The 18,575-nt window shown below is 51.0% G+C and overlaps 8 protein-coding genes across 8 annotated transcripts; 5 read left to right on the forward strand and 3 right to left on the reverse strand.

Moving 5' to 3' along the window:
* Positions 1-177: 177 nt before the first annotated feature.
* PENARI_c006G01341 (acyl-CoA dehydrogenase) lies at positions 178-1,620 on the forward strand (the record flags this gene model as incomplete). Its single annotated transcript, XM_022630149.1, has 4 exons — positions 178-379; positions 442-1,357; positions 1,415-1,524; positions 1,574-1,620. 4 exons carry the CDS (start codon positions 178-180, stop codon positions 1,618-1,620), a joined length of 1,275 nt encoding a protein of 424 aa, XP_022489526.1.
* Positions 1,621-2,127: 507 nt separating this feature from the next.
* On the forward strand, positions 2,128-2,923 carry PENARI_c006G03902 (putative ubiquitin conjugating enzyme (UbcD); the record flags this gene model as incomplete). The annotated part of the gene is made up of 5 exons (XM_022630273.1): positions 2,128-2,171; positions 2,234-2,279; positions 2,400-2,429; positions 2,547-2,730; positions 2,784-2,923. The coding sequence occupies 5 exons, from the start codon at positions 2,128-2,130 to the stop codon at positions 2,921-2,923; spliced, it is 444 nt and encodes a 147-aa protein (XP_022489669.1).
* Positions 2,924-4,914: 1,991 nt separating this feature from the next.
* PENARI_c006G03570 (VOC family protein) lies at positions 4,915-7,056 on the reverse strand (the record flags this gene model as incomplete). The annotated part of the gene is made up of 2 exons (XM_022630256.1): positions 4,915-6,832; positions 6,881-7,056. The coding sequence occupies 2 exons, from the start codon at positions 7,054-7,056 to the stop codon at positions 4,915-4,917; spliced, it is 2,094 nt and encodes a 697-aa protein (XP_022490041.1).
* A 1,413-nt stretch (positions 7,057-8,469) lies between these two features.
* On the reverse strand, positions 8,470-9,565 carry PENARI_c006G06706 (18S rRNA pseudouridine methyltransferase; the record flags this gene model as incomplete). Its single annotated transcript, XM_022630408.1, has 3 exons — positions 8,470-8,946; positions 8,999-9,258; positions 9,523-9,565. 3 exons carry the CDS (start codon positions 9,563-9,565, stop codon positions 8,470-8,472), a joined length of 780 nt encoding a protein of 259 aa, XP_022489758.1.
* Positions 9,566-11,263: 1,698 nt separating this feature from the next.
* Positions 11,264-12,475, forward strand: PENARI_c006G11841 (ESCO family N-acetyltransferase; the record flags this gene model as incomplete). The annotated part of the gene is made up of 2 exons (XM_022630653.1): positions 11,264-11,295; positions 11,353-12,475. The coding sequence occupies 2 exons, from the start codon at positions 11,264-11,266 to the stop codon at positions 12,473-12,475; spliced, it is 1,155 nt and encodes a 384-aa protein (XP_022489677.1).
* A 244-nt stretch (positions 12,476-12,719) lies between these two features.
* PENARI_c006G08889 (uncharacterized protein) lies at positions 12,720-14,070 on the forward strand (the record flags this gene model as incomplete). The annotated part of the gene is made up of 2 exons (XM_022630507.1): positions 12,720-12,756; positions 12,812-14,070. 2 exons carry the CDS (start codon positions 12,720-12,722, stop codon positions 14,068-14,070), a joined length of 1,296 nt encoding a protein of 431 aa, XP_022489607.1.
* A 1,235-nt stretch (positions 14,071-15,305) lies between these two features.
* On the reverse strand, positions 15,306-16,229 carry PENARI_c006G02150 (uncharacterized protein; the record flags this gene model as incomplete). Its single annotated transcript, XM_022630192.1, has 1 exon — positions 15,306-16,229. The coding sequence occupies one exon, from the start codon at positions 16,227-16,229 to the stop codon at positions 15,306-15,308; it is 924 nt and encodes a 307-aa protein (XP_022490044.1).
* A 697-nt stretch (positions 16,230-16,926) lies between these two features.
* PENARI_c006G01647 (uncharacterized protein) lies at positions 16,927-17,865 on the forward strand (the record flags this gene model as incomplete). Its single annotated transcript, XM_022630168.1, has 2 exons — positions 16,927-16,997; positions 17,070-17,865. The coding sequence occupies 2 exons, from the start codon at positions 16,927-16,929 to the stop codon at positions 17,863-17,865; spliced, it is 867 nt and encodes a 288-aa protein (XP_022490009.1).
* Between the last annotated feature and the right edge of the window lie 710 nt (positions 17,866-18,575).

The following is an 18,575-nucleotide window of genomic DNA, read 5'->3' on the forward strand; positions in this document are numbered from 1 at the left end:
TCTTCATTTTGTATGTAATTCAGGCCCCGTTCTCGGTGATTTTCTTTACCCCAAACTTGCAAAATTGCCGAGGTCTCTCCGCCGTCAGTGCATATTTGAAGCTTCCCCCGCAACCATTGTCTATTGGGTTCACACTCTCCTTGTACAAAAACGTTCACTACATAATATTGGATCATGATGAATCGATCTCTCCTGCGCGCAACAGCGCGCTCAATCCAGGCTGGCCCTACCGCTGTTGCAGGCCGCCGATACGCCTCGTCCGCCGTCTTCAACTGGGAAGATCCCTTGGCGGCAGCGGAGCTGTTCACAGAAGAAGAACTGGCCGTTCAAGACACAGCACGCCAGTACTGCCAAGATAAGCTCATGCCACGAGTTTTGGGTATGTATTCTTCCTTCACCTTGCTTCCACATAGTGATCTGACGTCAGTGTTTCCCCCACAGAGGCCTACCGCAACGAGGACTATGACCGGCGCATTTTGGAAGAGATGGGCGACTTAGGTCTTCTTGGCGCTTCAATTGAAGGATACGGCTGCGCCGGCGTCAGCACCGTGGCATCCGGCCTGATCACCAAGGAAGTGGAGCGTGTGGACTCAGGATACCGGTCAGGCATGTCCGTGCAGAGCTCGCTCGCCATGACGGGTATTTACGAGTTCGGCACAGAAGAGCAAAAGGAACGCTTCCTCCCTGGCTTGGCCAAGGGCCAGCTGGCTGGGTGCTTCGGCCTGACAGAGCCCAATCACGGCTCCGACCCTGGATCTATGGAGACCGTGGCTCGCGAACATCCCACACAAAAGGGCATGTACTTGCTATCCGGTAGCAAGACGTGGATCACCAACTCGCCCATCTGTGACCTTGCCCTTGTGTGGGCTAAGCTCGAGTCGACGGGTAAGATCCGTGGATTTGTTGTTGAGCGCTCGCGATGCCCACCGGGTACGTTCGAGACTCCTGCTATCAAGAATAAGACTGCCCTGCGGGCTTCTATCACCGGTATGATCCAGATGGATGACTGCCCCGTGCCGGTGGAGAATATGTTCCCCGAGGTTGAGGGCCTAAAGGGACCGTTTACGTGTTTGAACAGTGCCCGGTTGGGCATTGCCTTTGGCGCCATGGGCGCCTTGGAGGATTGTCTTGCCCGTGCGCGCGAATACAGTCTGGAGCGCAAGCAGTTCAAGGGCAACCCGCTGGCCAAGTATCAGCTTGTTCAGAAGAAGCTGACTGATGCTGCTACGGACGCTGCCTATGGTACCCTGGCTGCTGTGCAGGTGGCTCGTCTTAAGGATGCTGGCAAGGCTACACCTGAGATGATCTCCATGGTAAAGCGTCAGAACTGTGACCGGGCCTTGGCCAACTCGAGAATGTATGTTTCCTGTTTTGGGCTCTGGGTGGTTGGTTAAATTGCTGACATTTGTATTAGTCTACAAGAGGTCTTTGGTGGCAATGCTGCTAGCGATGAATACCATATTGCCCGCCATGTGGCTAACCTATTTGTGGTGCAGACATACGAGGGCCAGAGCGATATCCACGGTAAGTCATGCAAGCCTGGTTGTGTTGGGCAGAGACTAATGAGATATAGCATTGATTCTAGGCCGTGCCATCACCGGCGTACAGGCCTTTGTCTAGAGAATCGAATATAATACCAAAGAAGTATACGGGCTGCTGATCTAAGCCGGGATTTTGCGCCTCACCCGCACGTGACATCATCGAGGGGCAGATACCGTACGGTATCATGATTACTATCAAATTATAACATTGTATAGGTAGAATATTCAGGATCTGCTTACACTGGATCTGTAAATTGTTCAATCTCACCTGAATCCGACCCCAGATCAGCCCTATTTCTTAGCCTAGATTCATGAATAATAGATTATTCCGTCCTCTTCTGCCTTCTTCTACGTAGCATAGCCCAATAGCCCAATACAGCCGGATGATTCAGGATGTGTCATCTGTGGCGGTATTGGTATTGTAATGGGAGAAACCCGCCCACTTTTCCCCCTCTCAATCTTCTCTTCTTTCTCTTTCTTTTCCACACAAAGACGTAATCGTAAGGCCTTCCCCCTTCTTCTTCCTTTTCACTTCTGACGATCTTCTTCTAGTTCTCTTTTTGACTTTACTTTCTCTTTGCTCGTCATGGCTCTCAAGCGCATTAACAAGGAACTCACTGACCTCGGCCGGTAAGCCTGTCCCAGAGATGACGATTTGCGATCTATCCAGAACTGACTTTGACTGTGTTTAGGGACCCGCCCTCTTCCTGCTCCGCTGGTCCTGTCGGCGATGACCTGGTATGAGATTCCATTCTGGTGCTCGTTGGCGCTGTGGCGGGGCACGTGTGCCCTGCTGATCAGTGGCCTGATATTGATACAAATGGACATGGATAACTGACTGGTGTGTTTCTGCTACAGTTCCACTGGCAAGCAACGATCATGGGTCCTGTAAGTCATTTCTCGTCGCTCTTTCTCTGGGGACCTTGGTGAGAGGGTGGCCATCTGTCCCCCCACCAAGCACAGAGGGATCAATTCTCAGCCGCACGGTACTAATGTTCTCTCTAGGGTGACTCCCCATACTCAGGCGGTGTCTTCTTCCTGTCCATTCACTTCCCTACCGACTACCCCTTCAAGCCTCCCAAGGTCAACTTCACCACTCGCATCTACCACCCCAACATCAACTCGAACGGCAGCATCTGTCTGGACATCCTGAGGGACCAATGGAGCCCCGCACTCACCATTTCCAAGGGTGAGTAACCCAGCCCTACCATACATCTATATCATATGACTAACATGTTCTAGTGTTGCTCTCCATCTGCTCGATGCTCACAGACCCCAACCCGGATGACCCTCTCGTCCCCGAAATCGCGCACGTCTATAAGACCGACCGCCAACGATACGAGGCGACAGCTCGCGAATGGACCCGCAAGTACGCTATTTGAGAATTTGAAACGACAAATCAATATCATGTGTCTTTATCGCTCCTCCATTCCCACCTTTCTCCTCGGCCCCTTATGATCTCCCACTCGACGACAAAATACCTCTCGATTTCTTTCCAACTTTGTCGCTCTGCATCTTTCCGCTTCGCCGTTCTTGTGCCCCGCAACCCACGTTAGAATCAAATTCAGAATCCGAACCCGCGAAAGTCTGGCGTACCCCGTGGTCGTAGATACGTTTCTTCTTGCCGTCTTCTTGCACTATTACTTGATCCAGTTTTATGTCACCTTCAAATTCAAATGCCTGTCTCTTCTCCGTGATCGCGCTTGCTTGCTTTACTTTTGCCCGCGTGTTTGCGCGGTGACGTTTCGTGGTCGTTGAATTTGAGAGTTCCTGGGACCCAATGTCATACTCCAACGATCCTTATGACCAACTTCTTCATGCATGGCATCTTTGTTTTCCAAGGTTTCTTTCTGAGATTTTTCGTAAGGATTGATTCTGCTTTCAGAGAACTTCTACATTTCTACAGTGCTGCTCTGCGGGTTGCTTCGGTTTTTTGGATTATGCGGTTGAACGATTAACGATGGAAGATGGAGGCTAGATGCAGTTGCCGATTATGTGGACTTGTCATCATGAGGTCTTGTGTGTCTTGTGCTAGGTGCTAGTGGCTGTTCTCTTTTCTTCTATGAATAGCACAATCCAGGCAGGTCCCTCGGTGTTGATTTGGTCTATACCTCGTAGTAACCATAAGTAACCTCATAGTAGCTATGTAGCTTCATATCATACACTCACGTTATACATAAAAAAAGCATGTCAAACCCCTATATCCCTTTAGAAAACTTGGGCAAGGCGAGTAAGTGATCACGTTATTCACGCCTGAGGTATCAGGTGGCATACGAAACGCTAAGTTAGTTATATGAATCTCACCACCGTATTAGTCTAAGAGAAAGACCCTATTTTTACAGGACCCTCCTGCCCCAATTCGGCCTAGATTTGGAAAAGCTTCTTAGTTTTCTTGTTGAGATCTCGTCAGATCACACGCATATCAAGAGATGCCATGGAGAGGCAGAGATGCCATGGAGAGGCAGAGATGCCATGGAGAGGTGGATAGTGCAATCTATGCACTCATTCCGTTGCATTTCAATTGTAAGGGTTCATCAGTTTCGGGTATGAATATCGGGTTAGGGCTATCGTTTTGGATATGACGCTTTGGGGCCTTTCGACATTCTCTTTGCAGCTTTTGTTTCTACTGCTAGTAGGTTTAGACGTACGAACAAGTTAATGATTTATTCGAATAGAATAGAAGCGTAGGCTCCAACAGGTTAACGTTAATAGAACTTGTATTACTCGAAACCAGTATCACTTTGAATGCATCAACACACTAACCCTTCGCAGTTACCCTTCCCAATTCGCTATCACGCCTTGTCTTCATCTTCCACGAGTCTTGCCAACATCTCTTCACTGACATCATCCATCTTGACAAGTTTTATACTCGACATAGATAAATCCAGTCAAAGGTTGATTCTCTCGAAAATGCATCTCAATATCAATTCCCAAAACTCCACCATATGATGAATGTATGTATGTATAGTATAGTATGTCTCTATCTGTGTAAATGCAAATCAAGAAGAAAAGAACAGTAATGAAACAAGCAAAAAAGCAAAAACCTGGTTTCTTTATAGAATCAATCTGGTCTGGTCTGTCGTATCGAAATCCCAAAACTGAATTCATACCTTCCAACCTCTTCAAACTCAGACTTGATCCAAGATGAGCCATGTCCAGGAAGAGGAGAAAGAGCAAATCCAGTCCAAAAAGCCAAAGGCAGATGCAAATTAATGCAGTAGAAGAATGCAACTGGATATACCCCTTCCAAAGGGTGTGTATCAATGCCAAAGAAGAAGAAAAGGAAAGAGAAGAAACGAAGGCAAGAAATGCAAATATTACGCAAGGAAGATGCACCCATCAACATCAACATCACCATCACCACAACTCAAAATCATACAACCTGACTACCCCTCCGACTCTCAGGCGCCTTAGCAGTCCGCTGCGAAGCCCTAGAAACCTGACTAACAGAATCAGCCGGTCTCACGGGCTCATCGAACTTCGAACCAGCCTTGGAGCCCGAACCAACCTTCGACCCAACCTTAGAAGCAGCCTTCGAATGAACGGAAGGCTCCCTCTTCGAAGCACGCGAATGCGAAGACCGATGCGAGCGCGAGCGTGAACGATGCGAACGCGCATGACTATGAGACGAATGTCTAGATCTAGACCGTCCACCGTGGTGGCTATGGCCTCCAACCTGGCTGATTGAGTCATCGGGTGTGACGTTCGAGTTGACATCGACGTCGAGGACGCTTTCGGGCAGGAAGATGTCTCGAGGGGAGAGGGAGACGTAGGAGGTTTTGTCTGCGGAGCGGGTTATTTCGCCTCCGGCGCCGTGGTAGCCATCTGCGGCGCCGCTGTGGATGCTTGGGCTGGAGTAGAAGGTCGAGATTGAGCCCTGGGGCAGGGGGATTTGGCGGGCAGAGACGTGGGAGTTTTTGGCTGTGCTACCGCCGCCGTTGTCTTTGCTGTGAATGCTTGGACTGGAGTATGTTGTTGTTTGTGAGCCTGTTGGGAGGGGGACGTTGCGGGCTGAGCGGGTTGAGGTTGAGGGGGCGTTGCTTGGTTCTTTGGCGTTGCCGGTTGCTGAGGGTGAGCCGCCGCGGTGTGAGGATGGGGCTACTGAGGCGGATTTGACGGAGGCTGCGCGGTAGGTGGTGTGCTGGCTGTGCACCTGGCTGCTATGAGTCGAGTATCCATCTCTATCATCGTGGCTGTGACGGCGCTGCACGCTGGCCTGGGAGGCCTTGATTGTTGACGAGCTGTGAATGCTGCCACTGGAGTTGTTGCGGGGCTTGTCATTCGCATAGCTGCTGATGAAAGTGGACGGGTTGCAGGGATAGCGCTGCTGCGAGGCGTTGCTCGGGGGTGGATACTCGATTGCGCGTAAGGGGAGATCTTCGGGGATACTGTAGATGCTACCCTCTGAAGCGCGGCGGCCGGGGTCGTCGTGAATGAACTCTGTTCCTTCGTAGATGGTGCTCGCGCGCGGGTTCTTGGAGGTTACGCTGCGCGTGAGGGTTGTGCGTGGCGCCGAGGCTGCTGTGTATGCGCTCCGGGCGTATTCACTGCGGGCATATTCGCTGCGTGGAGGTGGTGCTTCCAGGGCTCGGTATTGGCTTGGGCTGGGCTCTTCGTCCTCGTGAGAGGCTTGGGAGGGTGCCGCCTTGAGCTGGGGAAAGTTGGTCACGTATTGCATGGGACTTTGCTCAGTGGTGGACTGGTTTTCGCCTTTGACCATTGCATAGGCGATGGCTGCACCTGCTGCTGCGCCGATAAGGGTGCCAACGATTGTCTTGGCTGCTCTGCTGCCATCGTCGGCTTTCGGGGGCGTTTGCGGGGGCGTTTGAAGCCCGTATTGTTGTTGCGAGGGTGCCTGGGACTGTGCCCGGGATACGACTGTCGGGGCAGAGCGCTCAATGGCAGTAGGTGCCTTTGAGACAGCGCGAGAATGGGCCTCGGACCTTGGGGGTGCGATGCTCTCTGCTCTGAGGCTCTCGGCCTTAACGGTGCTGGCTTTGCTGCTCACTTTGGAGACCACGGACCGGCTGTCTTTGTTCTCTAGTAGGGCCATTGTCGGCCCGCTGGCGGCGGAGACGACTGACGCGCCACTGCTGATCGGCCGGTATACAGCTTCGATGCTGTTGCCGTCGAAGTCGATGACTGCCGCGCTGAAATACCCAGTTTGGGAATCCCGTTCCTTGGGCTCGCCGTGTATTTTCCCACCGGCCTTCAAGGCGCTGATGAAGAATGAGGCGACGGCGTCTCTTGACGGGGCTGGGAAAGCGACATGAACTGCACCAGGAGGGACTCTTAAGTCGGGTTAGCTTATGGTCACGGCCATATTTGCATATACATACCCAGGCTTCTGTTCGGTCATCCAGAAATCAGCAGGCTCCCCCTGCTTCTGACCGAAACCTATATAGTCGTCATGTCTCCCAATGAACTGATAACCCAAAGGTTGCAGACAAGATAGGAAGAAAGAAGTGGAAGTCGGCAGATGAGAGACCGTGAGGGTGATATGTGAAACAGGCATTGTTGAAGTATGTACGAAGACACGTACTGTGGAATGGGAAAGCGAAAGACAAGGGTGAAGAGATGAAAATGGAAAGGAAGTTGCATTTAACTCAGAGCCGGGAATTGAGGGCCTGGATATATACGGTGAGAGACAAGTCTATACTATGACCAGGGGGAAAAACGAGGCCGAAGCTAACCCCTACAGCCAGCCAGTCAGCATCGGCAGCTTTCCAGATTCGCGGTAAAGGCACGCGCAGTCTCCCGATTTCCTGCCCAAGTGTCATCAAAGGACGAACTTGTCAGCAGTCGTCCCAGAACGGCGAGCCACAGCTGGAGACCAGCCCCTCCGAGATGACAGTGGGCCTCGTACAGAGAGACATGAGAGTTCTCGATGGAGTCAGGGTGGGTAATTCTTGGACTTTTGATTAGCCATAACTGTGTTCAACCGGTTATGCTGAATGGCCCGAGAGATCAGCAGCTTGAAACAGCCAGAGCAAGGCGAGTAGTGTCGGATATGAAGGCCCAAGGTGTGCCGTAGCGGACGCTAAGTTGGCAAATTGCTGTGTTTGGTTAGAGGCCCGATTTAGGACTGGTTCAAGGGCTGCCAGGTCACCGCGGGGAGTCCAAGTGGACGCGGATGGGGCGCTTGGTCGAGATGCAGTAGTTCAAGTGGGTTGGTGGAGAGAGGAAGTGGTGGCCAGTGAGGGATTCCAAGCAATCTCAACTTGGGCAGATGTGCTGACCGCCACTATTCTTGTCTTCCGACTCTCTATAGTAGTGGTGGTTTTTGATAGGATCCTAATTATTGAAAAGGATTTGATTAGGAAGCAAATCATGAAGGCAATACTACACAAGTACTCTGTAGAGTACACTACTGTATGTCGGCGGATCCCCATTTGCATCCAAAGTGAGGCGCTAGTTGCATGCCACGTCGCATACGAAAGGAATAAAATAGCTATATTTGTAACACAGAAGTTGAAGATATGTGCCTTGGCTCAGGATCCAAGTCAATGGGTCCTGATCTATATGCTGTTCACTTTTTCTGATCTGCCCATCACAGTCGAGGTTGAACCTGTGGATGGAAGACGGATCAGGACTGACTGGCGAAAAGGAACCAAATGCCCTCCAGCCCGTAACGTGTCATGCGGAGACAGGGGAGAGAAAAAAAACCTCCAAAGGACACAAGTCCCCAACCAGAACGACCTGGGATCGAATCCCGAGGCTTGGTGTCCCGTCAAGTGATTCCCGACACTGGAATCTCCTTAAAAACAAAACCGAGAGAAAGGTAGAGATGGGCTTTTACACTCAGCAATTGGCACGCGTAGTGTCATGCAACTCAATCCCCGCCCGTAAGAAAAATTCGTGGCCTCATGGCAGATGCCGTCGCGACGGCAAGGTGCGCGCTTAATGCTGCGCGATTTAGTCTAGTCTCTCACAGGATATCCCAGACCTCTTCGGCGGCGTGGCAGAACTTGCTGCAGGCGACACTGGCACTCAGACTGTAGTTGCTGATACTGATAGATTCATCCTTGAAACTGTCGGCAAAGTCATCGTGGCCCTTGGCCATGGCACCAACGAAAATGGCGACGGACTCGTTCGGGTTCAGCGACTCCAAGTAGTCCTTGGTGCGGACCACGGGGGCCTCGAAACTCATGGTCACCTTACGGCAGTTGGGGGGCAGGTGGTCGGTGATAGGGTTCTTGATGACCTTGAGGAGTTTTTCCTGGGAATTGGTGGAGCGGATGGAGAGACGGTGGAGCAGCTGGACCATCAAACCGGCGAAACGCTTGAAAGTTCTGGGAATGCGAACGGAGGGGTTGACTTCGATCAGCACACCCTTGGCCGTGTGGATGAAAATTTGCAAGCGACCGGCCTTGTTAACGGGGGAATCGAGGAGAGTAAGAAGGCACTTGATAAGGATTAGTGAAGGCAAAATTTTCAATGGCATTGCCAACTCATACCTGGTGGGTGATATCCGGGCGAGCTTCGCTGATATCACGGTTCATCTTGCGCATGATACCGATGTGCTCATCGCTGTTCAGCAGAGAGTACTTCTCATCTTTGGATCCATTGCGTCCGCTTGAGACAGCTCGGTAGGTCTCCAGACTGGCATTGGAGAGAACCACGATCAGGCGCTGGGTGTCCTTATCGTGCGTAGGAATAGCCACATGCTGCTCTGCGACGAGCTGGGGGAGCTCCGGGGGAGGACATGACTGGGTCCCTGGGGACAAAGAGTTAGACATCTTGTCGGCTCTGAACTTGTACAGAAGCGGGAGAGGTAGAAAAAAGGGCTGTAAGGAAGAACGATTGGCCCAGCAACGTCACACCGCAGTGACAATCACAACTTGAGGGGACTAGGGACCAATCTCAGGGCTTGGGGATGGTTTCGAACAGGTCTGGTTCGAAAAAATCGGAGAAGCGCAGAGTGGCCACATTGGCGCCACCGAGAGGGAAAAAAGGACAACATAAGAACAAGGACACTTACTCGCACGCTTGCGCTTTCCTGCTGCTTGAGCTGAGTCGGACATTGTGAAGTTGGTTGGGAGTTGAAGAGTTTTTGTTAAATTTTGGGGGTCCGGTCGGAGATCCGCTGAAAAGCGGGAACCAGACGTCCAGAGGTCAGCCATATATACCTCAACCTCACGACAGTACATAGCCCTGGTGTGCTTCTGCTGATACTCGCATGAAGTCCCCGATTGTTTCGGGGACTTTCTACGGGATTCTTATCTGACATTTACAGACAGACAAACATACAGACAAGACACTTATAATTGTACAGCCTCCAGTTAGTTTCCAATTAGCTTCTATTCTATAGCCATTTCATCTAGTATCCCCATATCCCCATACTCTTATGCTACGTGTATATATAGTCCAGGAACCGTTGGACAATCTTCTGCAGCGCACCGATTCTGGCGGGGTGGGATCGACATACCCCCCCAATCGTGCCTATACATCTCAGTAAGCACTAACGTTACCATGCATGCAACATTGGAAACCTTGGAAACCCTGAAGATTAGAGATGAAAACAGCTGTCCACTGTTAGAATCTCACAGCCTTCCACAACTACAACCGGAGAAACAGAGCCCGGATGATGTGAGAGCTCTCAAATCCTGCAGCCTATGGCGCCCACGAAACTCTCTGATGCAAAAGGCCACCACACCTCTGGTGTTGGACCAGATGATGAGCATGTGTAACAGATCCTGCAGTCGTGCTGAAGCAGACGCCAATCAGCCCGGTGTCTCCCATAGCCCCCATGGACTATAGGGGAAGGCTATCGGTTGGGGGCCCATCGAGTGATACGAAGTCAGCCCCAAGGCGCGCCATGCGAGGCTGCATCTAAGCAATGAAGGACGCGCAGCCTGCACCTGCCAGCCTGTTTTGACTAGGATATAGACTAGGTATGTCAAATCAGGTCAAGTTGCCATGAACTCTACTGTATGCTGTATACCCATGCACTGTGAGATCCGGGGGCCAAGGGTGTCTGCGATGGGACCTCGTAACCTGGCCTCGTGTCAAGCCAATCACTGTCGGTGATCTTCGATCTCCCACAGGCTGTGATCCAATTAGCATAAATGCGCTCTTGTTGGTCCGTTTGGCACTTCGGGCTAGGTGGAAATAAAGGTGGAAATAATGTCTCCTAAGTTGGTGCCTGTGGGTAGTGGGACCCAACGTGCGGTTCTTGACGCCCAGAGGATGTCGCAATTGTTTAATTTCTCAGGAGTGTCACGATGGTACGATTGGTTGAGATAATGTATTGTGATTGACGGGTTCCTGGGCCCATGAAAGGGGGTGCCCGACGTGCCACTCCAACATGCCAACGGGGGGATGTGGAGGGATTTGGAGGAATTTGAGAGGCTGTATTTGTATACAATTCACACCTTTACACTTGACTTTGTACATATTCACGTCTCTCCTATGTGATCCAGCCACAATCCTGGCTTGGTGGCGAAGAGGGTCATTAAACTCTCCACATGTTGATCATATAAACACCTTACCTCCCAAGCGAGCTCCCAGCAGACAGCACCAGCAGGCAGCACACAACACCAAACACCAGCAGACAAAAGTCAACAGACAACAGACAACAGACACAGCAAGGGATAGGTGAGTGGTCGTAATCGCAGTCGAAACAATATGACCTAAAATAGACTAGCGTCCCACGCGTGCCGTCACCGATTCAACTTGAACTTTCTCAACTTCTCCCACTTAACCATTTTGGAAAAGCAGGGATGCCGTGGACTGTCACCAATTCTTTTAAGCGGTATGTCTCCTTCTCTATCTTCTCTATGCGCGCCACTCACTCACTAACTTTGTCCAGAGGCCTCATGAAAACATACGGAAGACCGACATGGCGCGTCTACGATGACGAGCGCGTTGCAAAGAAAAGACGCGTGCAGGATGAGTCGGATGAAGCAGAGACCAACCTACAATATGCTATTCGCGAATCTTCAGCTGCTGTGCTCTCTAGCCCGTCGCGTCGCAATTCCGTCGTGCTGTCGGAAGGCACGCTCGATGATATTGACGATCTCACAACACCACCCTCGTCGCCACCCCCACGATTAAGTCCGCCGCCAGCAAATACTCGCAAACCAACATTTGCCTTTCTCAAGCGAAAGCACAAGGATACCGTGTCACCGCTGACAGAGGTCAACTCGAACAGTGTGCGCTCGTCGGTGGAGCCCAAGAAGGGGCAGAAACCAGTGATGCGCCAGATGCAGATTGACCTGGGAAATGACACACGAAAGACGTGCGCGACCTGTGGCATGGAATATATCCCCTCCAACACCGAGGACGCGGCGCTGCATAAAAAGTTCCACGAGATGAATGCTACGGGGATCGACCTGGGCAAGGCATTTATGCGCGCGAACGCCTCGCGCTGGGTCTACGAAGCTACTCGGTTCGATGAGGGATACGTGGTGATTGTCGATCGCAAGGCATCCCCCAGTGCGAAAAATCAAGCCAAGAAGGTGCTCGAGGTGGTCAACAAAGAACTCTCATCGCCAGAGATTGACGATGAAACACTCTGGAGCCAAACAGAGCCACCCAAACATCTGCAGGATGGCCCGACCGAGAAAGTGGATCGGTATCGGGTGTTTCTGCATATGAAGGACAGTCGCTGTGTTGGGCTCTGCCTGACGGAGCGCATCTGGGAATCACGCCCGGTCGCGACGGATCAAAATGGCGCCAACGGCTCCTCAGTTTCCGTGCGAGATGAACTACGCCCGGCCATTGTCGGAGTTTCTCGTATCTGGACCTCCGGATCCTCGCGGCGAAAGGGAATCGCCTTGGATCTCCTCGACTGTGTGGTGATCAACTTTATTTACGGAATGGAAATAAGCAAGGCACAAATTGCATTCAGCCAGCCCACCGAGAGTGGAAAGCGTCTGGCACATAAATTCTTCGAGGATGAAGAGACATGGCATGTCTATAACGAGCGGTGATGGGAGGGGAGATTATTATTAATAAGGAGGAGCTTGTTTACCTGTATCATACTTGCCCATAGCATCTGGGATTTCAAATTGAAATTCGAGTTTCAATGTTTCAATATTTCAATGTTTTATTCACAACGCGGCCTCTCGGGGCCGCCGGACGCTTCGATCGGAACGCGGCGCGTAGGAACCTCATGGATAAGAAACTCAGCGGGGGACTCCCCTCTCCCCTCAATCTTCTCCCATCCACTTCGCGATGTCTGGATCAAATCCCTTCCGCGCAAGAAACCTGGGTCAGTCTTCTTCCTCTCTGTCCGATATCCCGAATGCACCTCTAACTGTAGACAGGCAATCCCGCAGATCCTCAATCGAAGAATGCCCCCAACCCTCCCCAATCCACCCCCACCATAGCAAACGGCTACCCGGGGAAATCATCTATATCCCTCGAGCTCGAGGTAGACGACTCGAGCTCGGACGAAAACCCGTTCAACCCGGACGCCTTGGCCAGCGACAGCGAGGCCAGCGACTCTGCCTCCAAGAGCTCAGCTCCTGGTGATCGCCGTGCATTCTTTGGGTCTGCTCCACTCCCTGCTCCATCCCCAGATGGATCCTCTACGCCATCCTCCACGCAGCCATCTATATCAACAGACCGCAATGTGCAGTCTGCATCAGGAGATGGTCCTGTAGCCCCTGACGCATCCCGAGACCGTTCCCAGCGCTCTCTACGCTCCGAGGCTCAATCTTCCCCCTCCCAGGAAAGTACCGCCCGGACGAGGGAGAAGAAGCCCCCGCCTCCGCCCAAGAGCCATCACGGGAAACGGATTAGCCATACAGCTACGACTATGAGCGATGTAGATGCAGATGCACACTCTTCACATTCAGCAGCTCGCTGGAGGTCTAGTAACAGGCTATCAATCCATGGCTCCTCAACGGAAAGGGTGACGCCTGGCGCTGCCCATCCCAGCTCGGTATCCCTACCCTCAGCAGCAGACTACTTCTCGGTATCAGAGAACCAGACGGCAACAGAACCAACAGATTCTCTGCAACGCAGCCACTCCCAGAAACGACCCCCAACTCCACCCGTCAGTCGACGACACAGTCAAATGCGGAGATCAAAATCCACCCAGTCCAAATCTAGCCGCTTAACCATGTCCTCGTGCGACTCAGAGCGTGAGAGTAATAGCTCCTTGCCTCCAAGTCCGGGTCCAACTCGATCCCTGGCGTCAAAGAGAATCAGTATGCCTCCGCCTTCATCATCGGGGGAGTTCCAGGCTGCAATTCCTTCAGGGGATGTCTCTCTCAATCCATTGGGTTCTCCTAGTTCTGGACCCCCCTCACTGAAAGCTGGTCGGCGTGCTTCCTCTTATGGAAGTGTTCCGTCCAATTCATCGTATGGGCCTCCTCCTCCACCGCCGCCTCGTCGGACGAGGGATTCTGCTATCCGTAGTAGTGCAGGTGATAGCCCGCCGGTGTCGAGGGTGGTCACTGATGAGAATGCGCCTCTTCCGCAGCCGTCTAATGCTTTGGATATCTTGGCTGATTTGACGAAATTGCAGAAGGAGGTGGATGATCTGAGGGGTCATTATGAGAATCGTAAGGTTGAGTGACGGGTTTGGGGGCTAGAGTGGTACAGCGGGACTGTATTCTCTTGTTCTTTTCTCCTTTATAGCGTGGCATAGGTGGTTGTATACATGAATGAATGATTGTATGAAGTTGGCGTATCGTTATGTCAATGTTTGACCGGTATATTGCTTGTTCTATATATATATAGACATTCTTCTTCTTCTTCTTTTCCTTTCATCAATTCCAACATCGAACCCTCCTAATATTATGTCTACGTCTCCCTCTTCCTTTCCATTGTTTTCACAGACAACCATACACATTTAAATTCCTACATTCAGTCAATCCCTTCTGCCATGCCATTGACTAAGGTGGATTCCTGCGAGTAACCTTGCACGTATCATTGATTTCACGAGACAAGACGGTCTCTGAACCAAGACTATCCCGATAAGGACTAAGGATGCTTCAAGAAGACGAGAAATCACTGGTATAGGTATCCAGTGCCTTCTTTCTTAAATTCCTCTTTCTTGTATACCTCTTTCTCTTTCAAGAGATGAAGAGATGACATTACAAAGAGATCCGCATTGCTCTGGCTTACATGCAAAGGCATAACCATTGAAACCGCTTCATCGGATCGAAAATTGACATAGTCTTCGGTGGGAGGAATTTTGATGGCCGTCGGAAATATAGCAACATAAGCCTTCTCGTTGTTCCCGGTTCTGTTTTGTTATATCGGTCTTCCCTTCCTCTCCAAATTCCAGCTGGAGATGCGTGGACGATGTCCAATTGCCAAGCAGATTTCCGACAGAAATGCGTCTACGCAATTGCGATTCGTTTCTATCAAGGCTGCAAATAAGCATGGAGTGTTGTGTTCATCGCACCATATGAGGCGAGACGTTTCCTGATCGAATTGATCCTAATTCTACAGCTATACTTGATGAATACAGTGCATCGCCCATGATTGTGTCTAATGTTTCAGGTCTTGGTTCGCTCAGAAAACCGATTCCAAGTGAAAGGAAAGGCAGTTGTCCGTCTTGTGCTTCTGAATTATGTTGGCTCCTTACTACCTCCCACGTTGGATGTAATAGATATACTCTGATTATTTCGAATTGCTTCGATACAAAATAGATAAAATGACCAAAAGATTCAATGCATCCCTGCGAATACATCACACAGGTAGTGTGCTAGAATATCAAAAACAGAACTCCAAGTCATACTCCGTCACCATACTATATAAGCCTTTTCCATCTTGCTCATTATACTTGTGCTCCCACGTCCTCTTTCACTGGGGAAGCTCAGCAGGATACTCCTTATCATGCCGACTCGAAGAAAACCGCTTATCCCTACTCGGAAGCTCAGTATACTTCTCAAGCTTAGGACCGCTCTGCGGATGATGTGAATCAGCCGGCAACTCCGCAACAAAACTCTTCTGACTATATCTCGGCGGCAAAGAATACTTCGTCGACCCAGACACAGACCCCGACCCTCCCTGCTCACGCTCATTCTCATACTCGACCGGCGAAGTCGGCGTCTGAGACGACCACCTAGACGCCCTCCGATCCAGACCCGAATGCCGCACCGAAGGCGACATCCCCAAATTCGACCGATCAGCCGGATTATAAGTCCTCAACTTCCCATCCTCCATCATAGCCTGCAAAACACCGGCATCAAGCAACTCGGCCTTCTTAATCAACCGATCAACCAGAACCTTCGAAGCAGCCTTCAACTGATTCTTCACAAACGATATCAGCGTCAAATTACACTGGATCTCGACATCCTCGCGCAGATAGAGTCCATTCGCAGGCGCGCCTGCCGAGCGCGGTTCCCGTCCTTCTAGATCGGGCGGTTCGTCTGGCTGGTTGCCCGCGATGCGCCATTTGCTTTGGAGGTCGATGCCCATCGGTGCGTACATGTGGGTCTGTAGGCCCCAGGTTGTGTCGTGGAAACAGCCTTTGAAGCTTATCTTGCCTGAGCCCAGCTTTCCTAGACCAGGTAGGTATTGCACTCTTTCTATGATCTCGTACCAGGTTGAGTAGTATTCGTCTGAGGTTGCATCTCGTGGGGCTCTGATCGGGTGGTGCGAGAGGACTAGTGGGTTCAGGGTGATTATTTCGCTGTGGCTGTGTAGGATATCCAGGGCTAGTTGGCGGGGTACGTTGGAAGGGATGGGTGTGATTTGTGTATATGTTTCTCTTTTGCGCATCATCTTGGAGAGTTTTCTGGTTGTACAAGGTGGAGTAGAGGGAAACTCGAAGTCATATAGCGTTTTGGCCTCGTATTCTGCTTACTCTCTGACATTAAGGTTGGGCCATCCCGCATTAACAAAGGGCTGAAGACTTCGACAGTATGTATTTGATGTGATAGGGTGTGCTCAGCCGCAATATTATAAGCAGATTTTAAGTGGTAAGAGTCCAGAGTACGAGCAGAGGGCTGAATATTGGATGATATGAAGTGGATCTGGGCCAGTAGCGTTGGGCCGTTATAGTTATATGGCCAATGCTTTTATTGGGCTTGAATACGACATTTTTTTCACTTCGGCTCCATTAGATTATTAGATTATTGCGTTGAACACACAAAAGGACTGTTGCACTCATATTCTGCTACATGTTAATGCGGAATGTGAGTCAGTACGACCGAACTACGTAGACACATGTGCATGTATGTGCATAACAACTTATATTGAACGAGATATAAGTTAATATATAATAAACAACTAACATAGTATAACAAAGTGATCTGAGGACCTTATAGAAATACCCATGGATGTTTGCCCGTTTTAAGGTAATATGACGTCGAGTCCAATAATTTGCTTATTTCTCCCCGCAGTCTTTCCTCAACTTCTCAACTCCGAACTTCTTAACTTGTTGACCACTGGCTGATACCCCAGGATCTCTTGTATTAACATGTCTACTCCTACGCTGATCAACTTGCCACCTCCCCCGTCGGACCCTGTCACCCCGTCGGAGATGGGACCGTAAGACCTTCATCTCTGTTTCTATCTCAGTTGGAGTTTCTGTTTGACTGACCTGGGTAATGGATTGGTTAGAGGCACTCCCAATTCTGGCACCACTTCGCTGTCCGCGCTGTCCACCACAGCCATCAAGGACGGCCACCAGGGCCAACCATTTCCCCACGGCCGCCACGCGCACCAGTCCTCCTCTGCTTCCACCTCCTCCACAACAACCCTAGAAGCCGAGCGCGCAGATCGCATCTCTCGCCTAGCTGGTCTCGAGCGGGTCGCAACAGCACGCGCGGGCGGCCAGTCCAACGCGCCCACCTCATATGCACCAGGATACTTCGAAAGCCAAGCCCTGAAGGAGCGAAGCACAGTCGGCAGCGCCAGCGCGACGGGGAGCATTGGCGGCCGCACAACCTGGGCGAGTGGAAGCGATGCATTTGACGCAGACAAAATGAGTGAAGACCACGACCCGGATGATGGAACCTCGAGCGTGAGCAATATCAGTGATGAAGGCAATGCCAGTCTTGTAGGATTCGGTGAGGGCGCCAACAGTACGATCAGTGGACCGACCTCTCGCCCTGCCGGATTGAACCGTTTGTCCTCTGGAGGTCCTGGGGCGCGTCCGACTTCGATGAGCAGCACTGTTGGCCGGCCCAACCCTCTTACCTCTTACCTTCAGCAGCAACAGTATCATGCTGGCGAAAGCTCGATGAGGTCCCCTTCTCCTGCTGGATCGAGTACCCCCGAGCCTATGAATGAGGATGCTCGTATGATGAATGGTATGACGTTCGATCCCGATGTGATTGATACTACCGCCAGAACCCCGCGTCTGGCTACTCCGTCTGGGCACAGCAATGGATTTGGCTCACCAGGCCGGGACTAGAATGGGTGTTTCCAAGGTTGTTAGATCAAGAAATTACGAATGGCGTTTTTGCTTTCTTTGGGCTCTGCTTTCAAGTACCAATGGCAATGTATGTAATTCTACAGGGATCCCTGAGAAAGTCGGTGGATATGACTGACGTGTAGGAGAGGAGTATTGACTTTAATGCAAACTATTTATCTCATATGGACTCTACTCTGTGGCCTGTGGCGGTGCTATATTGAGCACATGACTGGGTTATTCCCCTCTTTATGTAGGATAAATACGGCCACCTGTCTTCGAAAGGGACACGAGTAGAAGGAATCAAATTGACTATAACATACAATAAGATCCCATACATAACCACTAGTTAAGCCCAACTCAAGCCAACTCAACCCGTAGTTGGTGATGTCCCTGTATAGCAGATGACGGCATGCCGCCGAGCCACATCGCGACACCCGAATTTTCGTTTTCACTCTTCAACCTCCCAACCCTCAAACCACTACCCTCCCTCTTCTTCGCCTCCGACCTTTCATTGCTGGCATTGACTTGTCTAGCACTGACCGACTGAAGACCCAAGTCTTTTGTTCCGCCAAACCCCACCAATTGAGTCTCATCTTGATTCCAACCTCTTTCGCCCACCTACGTTACTTTCTCGAAGTTTCGCTTCGCTTTGTCCGACTCCCATTCTTACATTGGGCCTCTTTGTCGCGACAAGTGGTTATTTTGGTCCC

This window comes from Penicillium arizonense, assembly GCF_001773325.1.
Source record: "Penicillium arizonense strain CBS 141311 chromosome Unknown PENARI_contig006, whole genome shotgun sequence".
NCBI lineage: Eukaryota > Fungi > Ascomycota > Eurotiomycetes > Eurotiales > Aspergillaceae > Penicillium > Penicillium arizonense.